General features: G+C 32.8%; 2 protein-coding genes across 2 annotated transcripts; both read left to right on the top strand.

Moving 5' to 3' along the window:
- The first annotated feature begins 1421 nt into the window (after window positions 1-1421).
- Window positions 1422-12885, top strand: SMU1 (transducin family protein / WD-40 repeat family protein). The gene is made up of 16 exons (XM_085752183.1): window positions 1422-1525; window positions 1643-1853; window positions 3020-3172; window positions 3339-3387; window positions 3763-3846; window positions 4642-4745; window positions 6450-6536; window positions 6651-6704; window positions 7193-7288; window positions 9369-9496; window positions 9925-10051; window positions 10146-10205; window positions 10312-10419; window positions 11229-11329; window positions 11905-11956; window positions 12542-12885. The coding sequence occupies exons 1-16, from the start codon at window positions 1497-1499 to the stop codon at window positions 12638-12640; spliced, it is 1542 nt and encodes a 513-aa protein (XP_085608309.1). The 5' UTR covers window positions 1422-1496; the 3' UTR covers window positions 12641-12885.
- A 1249-nt stretch (window positions 12886-14134) lies between these two features.
- Window positions 14135-18451, top strand: LOC146938180 (syntaxin-61-like). The gene is made up of 7 exons (XM_085752184.1): window positions 14135-14469; window positions 15598-15708; window positions 16638-16751; window positions 16894-17078; window positions 17563-17653; window positions 17835-17900; window positions 18088-18451. Exons 1-7 carry the CDS (start codon window positions 14416-14418, stop codon window positions 18196-18198), a joined length of 732 nt encoding a protein of 243 aa, XP_085608310.1. The 5' UTR covers window positions 14135-14415; the 3' UTR covers window positions 18199-18451.
- The last annotated feature ends 1164 nt before the right edge of the window (window positions 18452-19615 follow it).

Genomic DNA, 19615 nt, shown 5'->3' with positions numbered 1-19615 from the left:
CAAAAATTTAGAAATGACTGTGTGTTCCTATAGACTATTGGGTTCACGGTGTCCACTATAATGGCATGTGCCAATTATGAATGGATGTCAATCCCTACTGCTATAATGACACTCACCAATTATGAATGTCCGCTATACTGGGTTCACACACAAAACAACATAAAAGATCAACATAAGCAAAAATACCTATTGCTAAACTACGGAACTGGTGAAATAATAATAATAATAATAATAATAATAATAATAATAATAATAATAATAATAATAATAATAATAATAATAATAATAATAATAAAACAAAATAAGAATGGATGCCACAAACTCAATTATGAATTATGAGTAAGAATGGAGAGAAGAGCGGTGCTGTTGAATCAGAAGAAGAAAAAATAGTATAGGTGTTAGTTCAAGGACCTGAAACAGAAACAATAGTATAGGTGTTAGTTCAAGGTCCTGAAACTTGTAGTTGTTTGTAATGGATGCCAGAAACAATAGTTCAAGGACTTGAAAGAAAAAAAAAACAATCAGTAAACTTACTCGTAGGTGCTAGTTCCATCTTATATTATATATATAAAAATAAAAATCTAAGCATAATTAGAAGAAATAATAGTATAGGTGTTTATGTCAAACCTGAAGAAAGAAAAAACTTAGATCAAAAGAAGATTTGAGTTTCGGTTTCTGCTCAAAATATGTGATTATGGTGATTAACAAAATCTCATTTATTTATAGTTAAAAAAAAGCCTTTTTTCCTCAATGAAAAAACTAATTGAATAATATGGTGTGAAAAGATTAGATAGTAACTAATAGAAACTTCTTTTCCTAAAAGAAAAAAATAAAGGAAGATTTAATGGATAATATTGAAAGTATTATATATAGTTTGTTGAGATATTTTGGCTACACAAAACATTAGGAATTAAATATAAAATTAAATAAAATATTTAGTGGATAAGATCTAAAGTTTGTTGAGATTTTTATGTCAAATAAAATATAGAAAAAATATAAAAATATTGAGAATAAACGTGGAAGCGACACGTGGCATAAAAAATCTTACTTTATATATATACTATTGATTTAAAGAATATATATATATATATATATATATATATATATATATATATATATATATATATATATATATATATATATATATATATATATATATATATGGGTTTTGTTACAAGCCACCCTTTGGTGGTGTCTTTTATCAAGTCACACCTTAAGGTGTGATTTTCACTTTTTAGTTATAACTTTGCTAAAAGACACCTTCATAAAAGTAAGTTGGTGTCTTTTCGCAAATGCTCATAGAGTAACTTGATAAAAGACACCTTCACAAAAGGTGTCTTCTATCATAACCCTATATATATATATCACCAAAAAAAAGAAGAATATATATAGACACACACACGCGTATCCGTATCCCTTTGTTCCAAATCGTTTTCGTTCAAAATAGTTTGATTAGCCCTAAACCCTACACAGACTCATTCACTCTCTCGCAAACAATGTCTACGCTAGAAATCGAAGCTCGAGAGTGAGTTTTCTTCTCTATTCAATTCAATTCAATTCTACCATTATTATCTTACTTTCATTCATTCTTCCTAATTCTTTTCAATTTTCATTGTTTTTTTTTTTTTTTGCGATTTTTCAGTGTGATTAAAACCGTGCTTCAATTCTGCAAAGAAAACTCGTTGCATCAAACGTTTCAAACACTACAGAATGAATGTCAAGTTTCTCTGAATACTGTTGATAGTATTGAAACATTCGTTGCTGATATTAATGGTGGAAGATGGGATGCTATTTTGCCTCAAGTTTCTCAACTTAAGCTTCCTAGGAATACGTTGGAGGATTTGTATGAGCAGGTATTTTGCTTTTGAGTTTTTGGGTCGGTTTGGATTGACTTATTTGAACTTATCTGCTTGCGTAAGCACTGGTTAGACTTATTTGGATGGGGACCCTGATAATCTAGAGTTCGGTTGTGAGTTAAGTATAGTCCGACCAATAATTGTGTTTGAGTTGTTGGCCCGGTTTGCATTGGCTTATCTGAGCTTATTTACTTATTGGGCCGGTTTGGATTGACTTATTTGAGTTTATTTACTTATTGGGCCGGTTTGGATTGACTTATCTGAGCTTATTTCTTGACATAAACATATTTTAGACTGTTTGGAAGAACTTATGAAAATAGCTAATGACATGTCCATAGGGTGTTTTCAGCTTGTTTTCACGAGCTCTCTAAGATAGCTTATGAAAACAGATTGTAGCTTATATGAAAACAATTTAACTTAATTTTGTATATTTTGTTATAGAAATAGCTTATACACAAGTGCTTATCATGATGATTGCTTTGTGCTATAGGCTGCAAATTATGTTATTTGAGTCATTGGGATTGGATTGGATTGACTTATTTGAGCTTATCTATAAGCGTAAGCAGTTGTTAGATTGTTTGGAAGAAGTTATGGAAATAGCTTATGAGACCGTTTGCCATAATTGTAAAAAAATAGTCACTTTTGGAAGTTTCCATCCAATTGTTATGGATTCTTAAGAAAATGAGAATCTGAAATTATCTAGAAACTGCTTCCTACGAGAAGCTGTTTTTTGTTGCTTCCCTTGAAAATCATTTTCTATAAAAGTGGTTTTTGTTTCATTAAATGAGCCCTTTGCCATGTTCATAAGCTGTTTTCAGCTTATTTTCATAAGCTCTCCAAGATAGCTTATGAAAATAGCTTATATGAAATTTTTTGACTTTATTGTATATTTTGTTATAGAAATAGCTTATACATAAGTGCTTGTCATGATCAATGCTTATACTAAGCTGCAAATTAAGCTCTGCAAGATGGCTTATGAAAACAACCTAGCTTGTACAAAAACAATTTAACTTCGTTGTATCTTTTGTTATTGAAATAGCTTAAACATGATAAATGCTTATGCTATAAGCTGAAAATTAAATCATTTATCCAAAGAGGGCCATTGTATGTAACTACGCCCAAATTGTGATTATCTATTGATAATACGATGGTTCTGGTTGCAGATTGTATTAGAAATGATTGAACTTAGAGAACTGGATACCGCACGTGCTATATTAAGGCAAACACAGGTGATGGGTGTCATGAAACAAGAGCAACCTGAAAGATATTTGCGGCTTGAGCATCTTCTCGTTAGAACGTATTTTGACCCAAATGAGGTCAGAATGACCCTTTTCTAATTCTTAATCTTTTTACAATTTTTTGTTTTCCAAATCAAACAACTCTCTGCTTATTTCAGTTCTTGTTATTTTGTTTCTGCACTCCGCTGAAATTGTGTTATCATTTAGCTGTAATTCCTCATATAAAATTATTATTTTGTGATAGGCCTATCAAGAATCAACAAAAGAGAAGCGACGTGCGCAAATAGCCCAAGGTTTTTGTCTTTCCTTTTTTTTTTTCCTTACTGCATCGTATTGTGATATGGTTACTAGTTTAATGATTATAATAAGAGGTGTGTTATTTTGACACAAATTTGACATCAAAATTTGACAACACTTTAGATGGTCAGGTTAACACAGTTCATGAACATTGTTAATCACGCTTGACAGATGGTTAATGAATATGACAAGGTGTCGCAACTCATTAACCATTTAATGAACACAATTAACCATGGTTTTGAATATCGTACACCATGATTCTTAGTCATTTTGTATGATGGACGTAAGATACTTATATTGTTGGACTTGTATGATATGTTCTCCAATTCACATTTTTTAACAATAGGATTTCTCTGTGTTTGTGTTTTCAGCTATTGCAGCAGAAGTGACTGTGGTGCCACCTTCCCGATTAATGGCTTTAATTGGTCAGGCTTTGAAGTGGCAGCAGCATCAAGGTGGACCTGGCAATGCTATTTAATTTATTTTTTTCTTTTGGCTCAAGTACCTAGGCAATGTGAACCATTGTTCATATCTGCAACTTACCAATTCCTAAGAATGATTTCAGTTTTTAAATTTTCAGTAATAGGAATGCATCATTCATTTCTCTATTGATAATTAAGCAGAGAAGATATTTCTTTTTTATGTTTTGGCATCATTAAATTTACCATGCATGGAAATGATAGAATGCTTGGTTGTCACATGTGAAGTTCTGATTCATGGTTTTCCATCCTGTATCCATATTTGGTATGCATCGGATACGGATACACTTTGATATAGTACATATCAGTGTGTGCCCTTGATACGCTATACAATGCTTTGTTGATACACATGCCATGACTCTTAGCCTTATTTTGTAACTATTCCCTCTTTTTTTCTTTGAATATTGAAACTCCCAATTAATTGCAATGTAGTTCACTACTTCAGTCTTCACTTCACTTAGCCTGCCTTTGCATAGCCACAGACTGATTGACATAGTTTTACTTACCACCCACTGGTTTGTCTTTTACTTAGCACCCACGTCATTTCTTTATCAATCTAGCTTTTTCACGTGTCCGATATTAAAAATCATTGGTGTACCTTCGTTTAACCATTTACATTTATAGAATATTTGATTCTTAACAGTAATGTGTATTCTTTAATATAAGAAATGGTGTATCTCCGTATCGTGTCAGTGCATCTTACGTTGCCACCTGGTTACTTAGAGGATAATTTATATCTTGATGGGGATGATTTCCTTCGGGATCTTGCAGGTTTACTTCCTCCTGGAACACAGTTTGATTTGTTTCGTGGAACAGCTGCTATGAAACAAGATGTGGATGACATGTATCCAACCAATCTTTCTCATACTATAAAGGTATGCTTTTTGTATATCCTTCAAGGCAGTGTATCTGTTAAGTTTTAATAGATAATGACATGTGAACATTACTTAAGGAGACAACAACAGATGTGCAGAGCCAAATATAGTTTTGCATGGTCATTTTAATTGAAGAATAAACTTTCTGCCATCGAATTATTTATTGCTTTCATTATAGTTATATTTTTTTTTCCTTGTGATGTAGAATCTTACTTTAAAGTTGATTCTCTTTGTTTATGGTATTCTTCTTTGTGACACTCTTGCTTCAATAGAACATGTTTTCTTCATTTATCTATTTCCCTTCTCCTTACCTTATTGGTTATTGGCTTACACAGAATGGCATATGGGGGTTTTGAGAGGGGTGTGATTAGGATGTAGTTTTTGCTCCTCTTTATACTGTCACAAGGATATTATATAAATATAAATCGGGACCTAGGTACTCAATCCCGGATAGAAGAACAGAGTGGCCATCCCCAAAAGTGAGATAGCAGGATTACTGCTATTTGATAATATTTTGGACAAAAAATAAAAATATAACCACATTTAATGTAAAATTATACAAATATCTCGAAGCTCAAAATTATTCATAACTGGCAATAAAAAGTCATAATGTTCATAAAATAAGCAATAAAAGGTCATAAAGCTTAATCAAAACTCACACTTTAATCACCACCAAAAATAGCAACAAAAGTTAGGGAAACAAAGAAGCCCAAGTCTTCAAGACTTGAAGTAACAAAACAGAGAAGTAAAAAAAATTCGAAAAAAGGAAACAAAAACGAAATAGAGGTTGGAAAAAAAAAAAAAAAGGAGCAAAAATAAAAGTAAAAACAAGAAGGAAAAACAAAAGAAAAAGACAATGAAAAATAAAATAAAGAACAGAAGGAAAGTAGGAAACTGGAAACTAGGGAGAGGAGAAAACAAGAATCTGGCGGCTTGTGGACTGTGGTGATGATCTGCTGAATTGCTGAAAATGGGACGCAGAGAAGGAAGCTCGCAGAAGAGGGAACAGAAATTTTATCAGCGAGCGCAAAGAAGAGAATAAGACTGGGGTTCGAGTGAATACCCCCCAAAATATCCCTATAATGTTTTAAATCATAAGGATAAATGTGGGTTTCCCTCTTGCCTTTAGTGTCGTGGAAGAGAACATCACAGATCTCTTCTGCTGCGGCTGCACCCTTATTCCGCATTGCCCCTGCCTTCACCGTTGCGGCCAGATGCCGCTCCACTCTGATCCAGCGCAATCGCGGTGCTACCTGTCACTGTTAACTTCCTAGACTGGGACAAGGATGACTCGATTGTGTGTACATTGAAAATCGATGGCTTGCAGTGATCACAGTTGGTACATTATTTCTGCAATCATCCGTTGATATGCAATCTGATTCTTTGTTATTGACCTGGTATTTTTGTGATCTAGATTGCATTTGCATTGATATGTGACAGTGATCTGGTACATTTATGGTCGTATCATACTGGGCCATTAGTTGTCAGTTAAACAATTAAGTTAATTTGACCTCCTATTTAGCTTCTTAAAAAAGAATTTGACCTCCTATTTATGTTGCCTTCTAGATGTTTTCTTATTTTATCTGTCTTATATTTCTCTACTTTCTTTTCTATAAAAAAAAAATTTAGCCATCACTGGTTACCCTTCTAAGTTGGAGAATACATAGCCTGATCCTTTTCTTGTGTCTGCTGATGTGCTTCTAGTTTGGGGCAAAAAGTCATGCGGAATGTGCTCGCTTTTCACCAGATGGGCAATATCTCGTTTCGTGTTCGATTGATGGGTTTATTGAGGTATGCATAGTTGGATTTTTCGTGTTCGATTGATGGATTTATTGAGGTATCATAGTTGGATTTGAAACTTTCATCACCGGCTGCTTTTTTGCTGATTTGTGGACATATTTCTAGGTCTGGGATTACATAAGTGGAAAACTCAAGAAAGATCTCCAGTACCAGGCAGAAGTGAGTTAGTTTTTATTTGATCTGTTTTATGTATCAAGAATTAATGTATTGCATGTGATGATGAACTTCCTGGGAAAATTCTCTTTGCTTATTGGTCTTCAAAACACAGTTTTTCCCAGCATCTATAGGTGCAATCAAATTCAAAACTATAGAAAAGAAACTTCATGCTATCAGATCTCTGTTGCCAATTTGGGACTAATTTAAACTTGATCATGAAATTTTGTTTTTTTTTTTCTTTTTCTGCATCATTAATTATGATTTGTTGTTCACATGTTATGTATAAGAAATCTAAGCATAAGACTCTATATGCTGATTACATTTTACTTGCGAGATAGAGATTTAAAAATATCAAAGTGAACGTGGTTTCCACTCGGAAAACGTTAGTTGTTTGATAGTTTATCATTTCTTTAATAAAAGGAAGTTTCTTAAATTTACCCCAAGTCTTGTCATTTTTTCTGTGGACATTTTTTGATTATGAGAATTTGCAGGAAACATTCATGATGCATGATGAGGCTGTGCTTTGTGTAGACTTTAGCAGAGATTCAGAGATGATTGCGTCTGGGTCAACAGATGGAAAGATTAAAGTGAGTATTCTACATCTTTTGATCTTTTCAAAGCTTGCACATATGATTGTTCAACGTTACTGTGAAATTGAACTTAGCTATAGAAAATCACTTGGTTAGTGAATATGATTTTGTACACCATTAAATCACGGCGGAGTTGTTAATAGTGGTAAATTGTGTCACTCTAGTATTTGTGTGGTGCGGAGTGGCCTATGGCTGCTATAAGTTCTCTGTCGCATATTGTGGCCTTTTGTGGATGAAACTTTGAGGCATTGGCAACACCGTACACGCTCTGTTTTATCCACAATTTGAGGGAAATTTTTGCTATTTACACTTATTGTTTTGGTAAGTTTTTGAGTTAGAATCCCTTCACCAGGAAAAAAAAATCTATAATTGGTTATAGTCGTGAAAACTGCATTGCAAATAGAAGTGAAATTTTTTTTTTTTCATGGTGAATAGATCTTAACTCAAACACCCGCCTTAACAATGAACGTAAATTCAAAAGTCTCCCTAAAAATGAATACAAAACTATGAAGCACGGACACTCATCGGATTAGGCGTGTCCCGGTGTCCGACACCGACACTTGTAATTACACTGAATTATCTAATTTTCTCAGATTATCGGCGTGTCAGTATCCGTGTCGTGTCTGGTGTCCATGCTTCATAGATACAAAATGACAAAAATGTGAAGAAAGTAGGGATTTTGGCTGTGTCAGTGTTGTTTCTGCTTCAATAGTGATCCACAAAAGGCCACAATCTCGATTCTCTGTTTTTTTCTGTGTCCTTCGCTTCACATTGCATAGATTCCCAGATTTCACGTAGCTATGCATTTTTTTCCCTTCTGAGCCAGTTGCGCCGAGAGACTTAGGTAGTCAATTGCAGCCAGTTGCGCCGAGAGACTGTTATGGCGATGGCAAGAGTGTCGTGGCCACCACACATGTGTTCGTGGAGAAAACCACAGCACACATCATGGCCATCGTGTCCACAACAGTGAAGGTGTATGAGAAACCCATTTGGCCAATTGAAACGGTTGAGGGTAATATGGGTATTTTGTGTGCAGCCCGTATTTACTTCTCTGCAAACGAGTTCTCGTCTTCTCCCTTTTCCCCAAGCCTTCTTCCATCTTGTTCCCTTTCATTTTCTGCCATTCAACCGCGGACACCACCGTGGAAAAACCGCATGCCACTGTCGACCAGCCCCATGCTGCTGTTGAACTATCACACACAACTAGTTTGTTGTCTGCTTTGTTTTGTTTATTTTTCTTGTTTTCCTCCGTTTTTCCTCCTCTGTTCCTCTTATTCGGTTTTCCATAATGTTATTGATTTTTATTGTATTTAACTTATTAATTATGCCTTAGATTGATGGCAGTTTGTGTGTCTAGACTATATATTTTAATGATGAGTGTATCTTCAATTTTGGGAGATTTTTTTCGTTTTTAACCATTTTACAGGATGCCACTTGTGTACATAACAATTCCAGTTTATAAAATCTTAAAAATAATTTGGAAACAAAGAACCAATGAGATGAAAATTCAGGTGTTTCACACATATATACAAATCTGATACTGATAGTTACTTGCTCACTCATTTCAAAACCTGTATTCTCGATTCCGCTTACTTAAAACTTGTTATCTATTCTTATGGGGGGAAAAAAACTTTAGGTTTCATTGCTTTTGCACTGAACTCATCTAAATTCTCAAGGGAACAAATATTTCTTTGGCAATACTAGTATTATGGTATGGCATTTTTAATTGTCATGAATGCAAAGCTTTTTCTTGAGTGGAAATGGTCTCCGGCCTCCGCATGGTTGCTTCTTGCTTTGTAATTTAGTGATTTATGATACTTATAGCTTGCAGGTTGCAGCATTTGCTTGAATTTTGTCTAACTGGATAGTTTTATTGAAAGCTAGCTATTAAATGCCCAATGCATGTATGTATAGAAATGTAATGTTCGTGATTGTTTTATCTTTTAAGTAATATTTATAATTTTGTCTGTTGATTGAACGGCAGTTCTTATTAATGTTGCAGTTGTAAAGTGATTCTATTTTCACCTGAAGCTATTAATGTTAAACTTTAAATTGTATAATTCACATTTCAATTTAGGTGTGGCGTATAAGGACTGCTCAATGCTTGCGGCGTCTTGAGCATGCACATTCCCAAGGTGTCACAAGTGTTTCCTTCTCTCGTGATGGAAGCCAATTATTAAGTACTTCATTTGACAGCACTGCAAGGTTTGTTATATTAATTTTACTTATTTTATGTAGTCTCTCAAGATAATCATTTGACGGGCCTTGATCTTTCACCCGAAACTTCAAATTTATACTGAAAATGTTATGTAACATGTTATACTGCATTAATAAGCAAGTGAGTGGAAGCTAGTGTCGCTAATTATAGTTGGTGGTAAGACAAAAATCAAACTTGCGGTGTTTTTGTTAATTATTGGTGGTAAGACCGCAAATCAATCAGGCCCTTAGAGTAACTCTTAGCTTAGTTACTCTTAAAAACTCTAGAGGGGTTGCTAGTGAAATTACGGATTTCTGTGCAATTCTTTATATTTGTTTTAATTGTAACACTTTAGAGCGGCTTGAAATTTATGTTTTAACCTTACAAATCAAATGTTTAGCAACTGCTGAGTGCAATGGTTCTTTATGTAATATAGAATCCATGGCCTCAAATCTGGAAAGATGTTGAAAGAGTTTCGTGGCCATACATCTTATGTGAACGATGCAACTTTCACCAACGATGGGAGTCGTGTTATTACTGCATCCAGTGATTGTACAGTCAAGGTCAGTTACTTGACAACATGTGACAGGTGTCTTGTTTTCTCTTATGTTCGTGATCGTGAGGCATATTTTTTTTTTTTTTTTTTCCTCCTTACAGGTTTGGGATTTGAAGACTACAGACTGCTTACAAACATTTAAGCCACCTCCTCCTTTAAGGGTATGTCTTTTAAAAAAGTCCATTTTTTTTTTTCCATTTAGTTTTGTGCTATCATTTCCCCTAAATTTGTTTTGCCTAATTTCTGGTTCCTTTTTTTGGCTGCTAGGGAGGAGATGCTTCTGTTAATTCTGTTTTCATTTTCCCCAAGAATACTGAACACATTGTTGTTTGTAACAAAACCTCATCAATATACATCATGACACTTCAAGGACAGGTAAACTTTAAAGAGTTGATCTCTGGATGTCATTATATTCATACTTAGTTCTACCGTGTCTCAATATTAGTGTTAAGGCTGTTTGCATTGTTTTCCTTAATGAAAAATGACTGTTCTGATATCCGACCAGCATAAGTTTTTTTTTGTTGTTCAAGACCAGGATGAGTATATCTAATTCTTCATATTCATACTGGTTAAAATTTAAATGTGATCGAGTTTGTTGCTCTAAATGTCCATTTGGTTTGATATGCAAATATATTCCCGACATAATGTTTATACTTAAACCTAGTTTGATATTCACAAGGAGCAACCACGTATCGAACATATGTCTGACACACTTTACAATTAGATGACACTGTAAATTTTACCTGTTCCGGCCCTATTTTTATACAAATAAACAAATTTTTCTTTGAAATTTACATGCAAAGTAAATGCAGAAGTGCTGCATCTTTTGGAAATTGTAATTTAAAAATTTTGAGGTTTAATGAAGTTACTTTTAAATTAATGCTTTTTCCGAAATATATTTGATGATCAATCTCAACAATTTTAAAAATTGTTTGAAAATCACCATTGTAATTACGACTAATAGTCAAGAGGTTTGAGCACAGTGTTGTTTCATTGTAAGAGGGACCAAACATTGTTTTTAGCTGTATGTGCTAATATTCAGTTGGAAAAGGATAGGGACCATTCTTATGAAGTTTCAATAAGACTAGACTGTTAACTAGTAGTTTTTAGATAAGTATTCGTCTAAGGTATAATTGGAAGTATTGTCAGTATTTGAGCCTGCTTTTCTCTTCCAATTGGTGTAGGTTGTGAAGAGTTTCTCATCCGGTAAAAGAGAGGGTGGAGACTTCGTTGCAGCCTGCATTTCACCTAAAGGGGAATGGATTTACTGTGTTGGTGAAGACAGGTACCCTATCCTAATTTTAATGGATAACTTGAAACTGCTCCTTCGTGCAATATGGTTGTCAAAGATGTTAAGTACATTATAAAAATTGACTAATCACAGACTATTCAACAATAACTAGTCTTTTCCCACTAGTTGGGTTTGGTTACGTGGATCAAATGATACCATAATATTCTATCATCATATTATTATTCATGTCTAATATTCGATGATTTAAATATGAATCCTTAATAGTTTAGTACGACTTGTTTGATCTTTGCATCCACCTTGCTTAATGGTTGAGAACTTGAGATATCTCTTTCTCTAATATTCTCTATGGTTCCAAAATCCCAAATGGTATGATTTGTTCTCCGATTTTCACCTTTAGTTTAAGGTAAAATTAGCGTGCCTTGTTAAATGCAAATTTGCATTGACCATCAGAGTTTAGCTTAATTATACAGCACTTTACATAGAGCTCCTTGAGGTTTTCCTAATCAGCCTCTTATTTTTATTTTTAAGTAATCATTCTAATCCTCCCAGATTATAATTTGAATTTGTCATATTCTTTGTTCATAATGGAATCTATGAATTAAATGCAGGAATATGTACTGCTTCAGCTATCAATCTGGCAAATTGGAGCATTTGATGACGGTATGTTTGTTGATTTAGCGTGAGATTAGATCTATAAATATCTCTGAATCTGGTTTTATTTTCTAGTACTGTTTTTATATATGCAATTATGTTATTTGATCCAAATTAGTGTTTTTTTTTTTAGACACTTGGATATGCCAACCCTATCTCTGAACTGAATGTAGTGTAAAAAAAAGGGGATCTGTGTAAAATCTGTAAAAACTGAAATATAAATGAAATCGGAAAACCTCTCGATGTGTCCTTTTATGCAGCCACATTTCAAGCTTATCTAGGCTTTGTTTGAATAAACACCTTAATTGTTTTTTCAGTTAGCTATTTTAAGTAGATTAATGAAACACTTACTCACAAAGTATTATGGATATTTTTTTGACATAAGCTGATAATTTTCTAAGATAAGGTTTTATGTGTCCTAAGATAAGGTTAAACAAACTCTTATAGTAATGGTCTTCAATTGATGTTATGCATTTAATTTTGGATCCTGTGGTTAAATGGCCATGTAGCTCCATTTAATTTTGGATTTTATTTTCTTGTATGGAGGATGTTTAATTTTTTTAGGATTTAATAAATATCTTTGATTAATGGCAGGTTCATGATAAGGAAATTATCGGTGTCACTCATCATCCCCATAGGAATCTTGTTGCAACTTTTAGTGGCGACAACACAATGAAGTTGTGGAAGCCTTGATTTTTTTTTTCTTCCCTGTATTTCTTTGACATGAACATCTGTGTAGTTTGAGTAATGTATATTCTGGAGCTTAATTTAATGGATTTGCTAGGAAATTGTTGTATACTATTTGAACTGTAGGACATTCACAACTCAAGACATGCAAGTTTCAGAGAAACAACACCCAAGATTGTTCTTCACTAGAACTTTGTGCGACTAAATTTAAGTGATTGAGTAATTAATCTTAAGATTGTTCTTCACAAGAACTTTGTGCGACTACTCAATTTAGTGATTAAGTAATTATTAATCTTAATATTGTCAAAAAATAAAGTAATTGCTCTTAAAGAATTAACTATATTTTGGAGTAATCAATTATATAAAATAATATACTCATCCAATTCAATTCATTAAAGATTCTTCAATCTACTTGTTCATCTCTCATTTAGTTTGCTCCATTGTGTCACATCACATTTATACAACAAACAATATTTTTACTCCAATGGTGCATATTTAAGCAATTCATAATTACAATTAATTAACTCATTTGTATGGAGTGATTGTTTAAATAAGGTACTCTGTAGTTTCGTATGGAACTTGGATTGCTAGCCAGTGTTTGAAACTCTGATAAAAACCTCGTTTGAGATGCCCTTATAGTTTTTGGTTTCAATCTAATTAAGAGACCACAATAAGTGCACAGGTTTTCAATTAAATTAAGTTTTAAAATTTGACGAGCATGTAACCTAATGATTCTTTTCTCTTCAATCATGCAAATTAGTCATCTCCTTGTGGTTAATAAACTTCTTGGTTATATTATGAGAATCGACGAATGTCCTCCACACAAAACTAGCTTGGAACACACTCATTGCAAGCTATGCTTTTAGCTTCATTGGAGTTTGAAGCTCAAATAATAAACAGCGTTGTGATTCATCTGCTGTTGCTTGCTTCATGTTTCTCAAGGAAAGCTTATCCTCCATAAGAATGAGCTCATCCACCATTGTAAACTATCTTAGATTCATCAAATTGCATATTACTGCTTTAAATGGCTTAGGTATAACATTTCGAAAGTTCATTGTGTGGTCACTCTTGATTTAGAAAGCTATCACTATATATTGGAAATAACTAATCTATTGATTTACCCGATAGTCTAATACGTTTTTACACATGCATCCAATCGAAATATATCTTAATGCCACATTTTTCGGTTAGTTCTTAAAATAATTCTAAAAATATCCATTTGTCATGATTTGATTGGAGTTTTGTTTTACACCATGAGTGCATGAATATTAAACACACATGCATTCCGTCAAAACATTATGAATTGTCACATAAATTAAAAACATTAACTGATGTGCCAATTCTAAATCCCTTTATCCCGTTCATTAGCTTTCATAGTTTCATTGAACCTTCCTTTCGTTATTAAAAAAAAAAAAATATGTACATATAAAAAAATGAATTGGATGAAGAAAAAGAAAAGATAATCTTTTTTTTAAGTGACTAATGAGCTTCTATCAAAATAAATCATTTAGAAAAACACGAAATTGATTTCAAATAGAACAATTGAATTTATTCGTCTCTGATCGAATTTCAAACCCTAACAACCACGAAAAAGAATTTCAAATTACTAGACCTCCTCTTAACACCCCTACTCAAGATTAAAAACAACAATTGTTGCCATGGAGAATTTATTTATATGGTTATAAATTGAAAAATAAATAAAAAAAAGGGAGAAGAGAAAAAACAACAGAGTCTCAGTGTTCACGACAATTCATTTCTGATTATTCTCTCCGATCCATAACATGCCCTCAGCTCAGGATCCTTTCTACGTTGTCAAATCCGAAATTCAAGAATCTGTAAGTTCTTTTTTTGAACTTTTTTTCCCCCAAATTACATAGGGTTTATTTTATCTCTAATTCGAATACGCAATTTCAATTCCCCCTCATAACACTTAATATGTAATTCTTGAAAATGCTGTGAATTTAGGTGAATCATTGCTATCAAGTGTTTTTTTTATTCAATTTTATTTGATGGTTTTTTTAGTATTTGGAATTTTTTTTTTTGACAAGAGTATTTGGAAATTTATTTCCTAATTTCTTTGGTTATTAATCTGATTACGGTTTTTGGCGCATGAATTTTGGATTTTGAGCAGAACCCAATTGAAACCTGTGAATTTGAAGTGTTGCACACAGAATGATTTGTTATAGAAGTATATGAGTAAGATGAATCACCGAAAATAAATGCAATGTGAAAATTTAGGGTTTTGTGTTAAAATTGAATTGCAATTTTAACCAGATTACGCTTTTTGGTGCATAAATTTGGGATTTTGAGAAGAACTTGATTGAGATTTTCCCCCTAATTTTTTGGTTATTTATTTGATTATGCTTTTTGGTGCATAAAGTTGGGATTTTGAGCAGAACCCAATTGAGATCTGTGAATTTGAAGTGTGTACGCTGTATGATTTGTTATTATAGAAGTATACGAGTACGAATCACTGAAAAGAAATACAGTATGAAAATTTAGGGTTTTGAGTTAAAATTGATTTGGGATTTGAAACCCTTCTTGGAATGGTGCATAAATTTGATAATTTGAGCAGAACCCAATTGTGATGTAGTATGAGTTTGAAGTGTGTACACTGCATGTATGAATCACTGAAAAGAAATACAGTATGAAAATTTAGGGTTTTGAGTTAAAATTGATTTGGGATTTGAAACCCTTCTTGGAATGGTGCATAAATTTGACATTTTGAGCAGAACCCAATTGTGATGTAGTATGAGTTTGAAGTGTGTACACTGCATGTATGAATCACTGCAAAGAAATACAAAATGAAAATCTAGGGGTTTGAGTTGAAATTGAATGTAAAATGGGATATTTCTAAAAGAAATGTTCAATGTTGAATTGATAAGATTGGTTCTTGGTGGTTTGAGTTCATTATTGGTTTTGTAGGATAAGTGTTTGATTGTTTGATTATTTGATGATTTCAGATTGATAATCTGCAATCTACTTTTGAGCAATGGAAACGTACTTCTGATGCTGCGGAGAAAGTACGTGTTACGAAGGAGGTTCTTTCTGGATGTGAAAGCATAGAGTGGCAGGTAGATTCATTGCTTGCATATGTAGAGTCATTGAAAAAATGGCTTATCTTTAAATGAGCTTTTCTGTTCTTGTTTCACATTGTTCTTGCCCTCATTTGCATGAGCACTGACTTTTGGATGGTTTCTGTTGGGAAAAAATTTGAATAATTTGTACATAACCCTAAGTTATTTTAAAGCTTACTTTTCTGGGTTCATTTAATTTTGGTTAATATTTCAAAAGAGAAAAAAATCAGTGCACTTCTACATGTTTCCACTTCTACATGTTTCCGTGTTTATTATTCTAAATACCACTGTTGAGATATAATTTAAACTTTAATATGACTGATTATTAATAAATTTCTAAACATATTATGCTTAATTCATTATTTTCATTTAACTCTCTTTTTTTACCCCTTCCCCTTGTCTATTTAACACATCTAAGTATAACTCAAGGATAGGAAAATCATTGTCTATCCTCTTACCCTTTGCTTTCCCCTCCAAATCCTGGAGATTTCCCGGGTATGGTTGCCGGGGAAGCTGTAAATTATGAAATGAAGTTAAAATTTAATATTAAAATATTGATTTTCATTCACATTTGTTCGGTAAAGCATAAAGAGTTGAGAATGGATACAATATTACTTTCAGCTTATTTTCATGCTACACAAGTCCCAAAAATGCGGGCGGAGTGAAAATCAATCACACTTCACTTTTAATCATAAAATAATTCTGTAGTATTAAGCTTGTCTAATTAAATTTTCAATTCAAATTTTCTACATGTTTCATTTCAGTTCAACAAAATTAAACCTACTCTGTTTTCCACCTTAGGCTACTTTCGTCACACATAATACAGAGCTAATGTTTGCATCGATTCCTTTCTTCGTCCTACTCGGTTTTTAATTCCACGATCTATTCTATAAACAAATGCTGAAGTATTTTGTTTTGATAGAAAGGTGGATGAATTGGAAAAAGCAATTGCTGTTGCTGCTAGAGAACCTTCTTGGTATGGCATTGATGACGCTGAGATTGAAAATCGGAGGAGATGGACAAGCAGTGCTCGTTCTCAGGTATTCATAATGTATGCCCAATTTTAGTTGGGAAGATGCAACCATTTTTTTCCCAACTCATTGTGTAGTAGTTGTATATTTATTTTTATATTTTGTACTTGTATAATGCATAAAGAATAATGATTCCTTTCTTGCTTAATAGGTTGGCACAATGAAGAAAACAGTGGATGCCGGAAAGAGCTCAAGTACAACAAGCATTAATGGGATGCACCGAGAACTAATGAGACTACCGGATTCCTATCAACCTTATGCATCCAACCAGAATGCTGCCAATGATAATGATGATTTCATTCAGTCAGAATCAGATAGGCAGACGCTTCTTATAAAGTACTTCTCTTCTCTCTCTCTAAATCATATGTAACTGGATTATGCATCTGTCTTTTCTTTACTTTAGTATAACACATTCCTCATTTAAAGTGACTTTTGCTCGTCTTCATGAGATTACACCGTGTCTGTATGTGTGACTATACAATCTTGTACTGTAATAATTTCATTAGTTTGACATTTTATTATGCACATCAAAAACATTCTCATTAGCATTATTTGCAAATATTTAGTTCATGTTTGGATCTATCCTCATTATTTATTAAAACTCATAACCGAGATGGTTGAATTCCTTTTTTTTCTTTCGTTATGGAATCAGGAAAAAATATAAAGCCACCTTACATAACCATAATGTAAAAAACATGAAAATACAATGCTCAATAGTTTAGAAATTTGTCTGGACATGCTTATGATTTCTGGAAATACAATTAGCCTTTTTGGTTGATATTTTAGTTTTGATTTATTTTATATCTATTTGGGCTGATAGGCAACAGGACGAGGAGTTAGATGAACTTAGTTTAAGCGTACAAAGAATTGGAGGCGTTGGACTCACCATACATGAAGAACTCCTTGCCCAGGTTTGGATCCGAGAGATTTTACATTTTATGATTGTTGATATTTTGCTTCTAATTATAGAAGACTAGATAAAACTTGTGCTCTCTTTCAATTTCTTAGATAAAAGTAGTGTTCCTATGACTTTGTAATTTTTTCTTTGTCAGAATTTCCCATTCTAAAATTGTCAAAATCTTATTGCTTCAGGAAAAGATTGTAGATGAACTTGGTAACGAGATGGACAGTACATCAAATCGTCTAGATTTTGTCCAAGTGAGTGTTTCTTCATCTAGTTTTCATTTTCTCTTCTAGAAGTAAAAAATTTAAAAGATAATTTTCATTCTTAAGATTACTGTTGTGAAATAATGGTAATTAAATTGATAAATTATAATGTTTATTGTGATACTACTCATATAATCTTGTAAAGAGGTAAAATGTTGCTCTTTTATTATGGTTGCAGAAAAAAGTGGCAATGGTTATGAAGAAAGCTAGTGCAAAGGGCCAGATCATGATGATATTGGCCTTGTTGGCCTTGTTCATTTTCCTATTTTTCTTAGTCTTCCTTACCTAGTCAGTGTTACTGTGCTGTTTGTATATGGAAAGGGATAACATTTTTGTTTGGAAATACACGTTTATTAAGTAGTTGGAAGCCTTCTTGTCCATGGTTTCTGATAGACAGTAGAAAATTCTTCTTGTAATGGAAAGGGGGGGTATTGTACTTCATGATTGATAATAGTTTTTTTTTTTGGAACTATTTTGATAAAATTTTGATTTTGGACAACTTTGATTCATAAATGATGTTAGGGGATTCCGTGTTTAGACCATTTTCTGGAACATGTGATGTTTATTTTTAATTTTGTAAAGACAAAAACCATGTTTAACTCTTATATTTTATACATTTCTTACCCAATTATTTTATATATAACTAGTTACAAACCCGTGCTTCGCACGGGTTGAATTACATATTTTTTTAAAAAAATTGCTCTAAAGGAGAGATGTTCAAATTACAGAGCATTGCTATTCTTCGTAAATTTGATATTGGCTTTAAAGTTCACACAAGTAGACACCATTGTGATGATTTTAGTGCTAAGAGAAATGCCTCAAATTCAAGTCCTTGTAAAGAGTCAAACTAAAAAAATTATACTTTGATGTTCAAACCGTAAGCAAACAAAGTGAAAGTACACAACACATTACAAAAATTCAAAGTGACTCTAAAATAAAATAATGTTAATGAAGTAATGAATGGAAAGAAAAACTTACTTTAAGTAACTCCAGAAAGAAGTGGGGAAAAAAAAACTCAAGCATAGAGTTCATAGTAAAAATAAAAGATTAAGATGTTAACTTACAAATTCTAAGTTGCCTACTACTTTTTTATTTTTTTGAAGAAAAGTTGCCTGCTATTGTATTCCAGAGATTGACATTTAGTTACGGAGTATTTTATTGGTGGCATATATACAATAAGACTTCATTCACTGAATATAATGCACAAGTCTATGTACATTCAATGCACAAGTTATATGATGACTAATGTAACTTTAAAGTAGTTTTCACTAACATTAAATTTTTTGAATGGAGCCAGTATAGAAATAATGGAAACAATCACTAATTGTGTGATGAATATAATTTGAAAAGGAAAATCGTAGTTATATTAGAAACTCATTAAACTTGTGAAATCAGAATATCAATTAAGACATACTGATCATGAGCCTTCAATCTACTTGACCTTCAACTTTGAGTTGTTAATGTAATGAATCAGGATTTCTTGAGCTGCAATCCATTGCCAAAACTAATTAAACTGAGAATTAGGCCTAACTTTTTTAGCTATGTACAATAACTGTCTGATTGTCTACTACTGCTGCCGCTATGTTATTCCTTCTGTTTTTCCTCATGCTCTTATCTTTTTTTGCAATTACTTTGGGATGATCTTCTCAAAAATTCCGACACCAACTTTGAGAAGGAAGAAGAATTGTCTTGTAGCAATTGAGGGT

This window comes from Medicago sativa, chromosome 3 (genome assembly GCF_051527215.1).
Source record: "Medicago sativa cultivar Bolivia chromosome 3, Bolivia_mono, whole genome shotgun sequence".
Classification (NCBI taxonomy): Eukaryota; Viridiplantae; Streptophyta; class Magnoliopsida; order Fabales; family Fabaceae; genus Medicago; species Medicago sativa.
The sequence above is the reverse complement of the archived record's forward strand: the minus strand, read 5'-3'. Positions and strand labels throughout refer to the sequence as shown.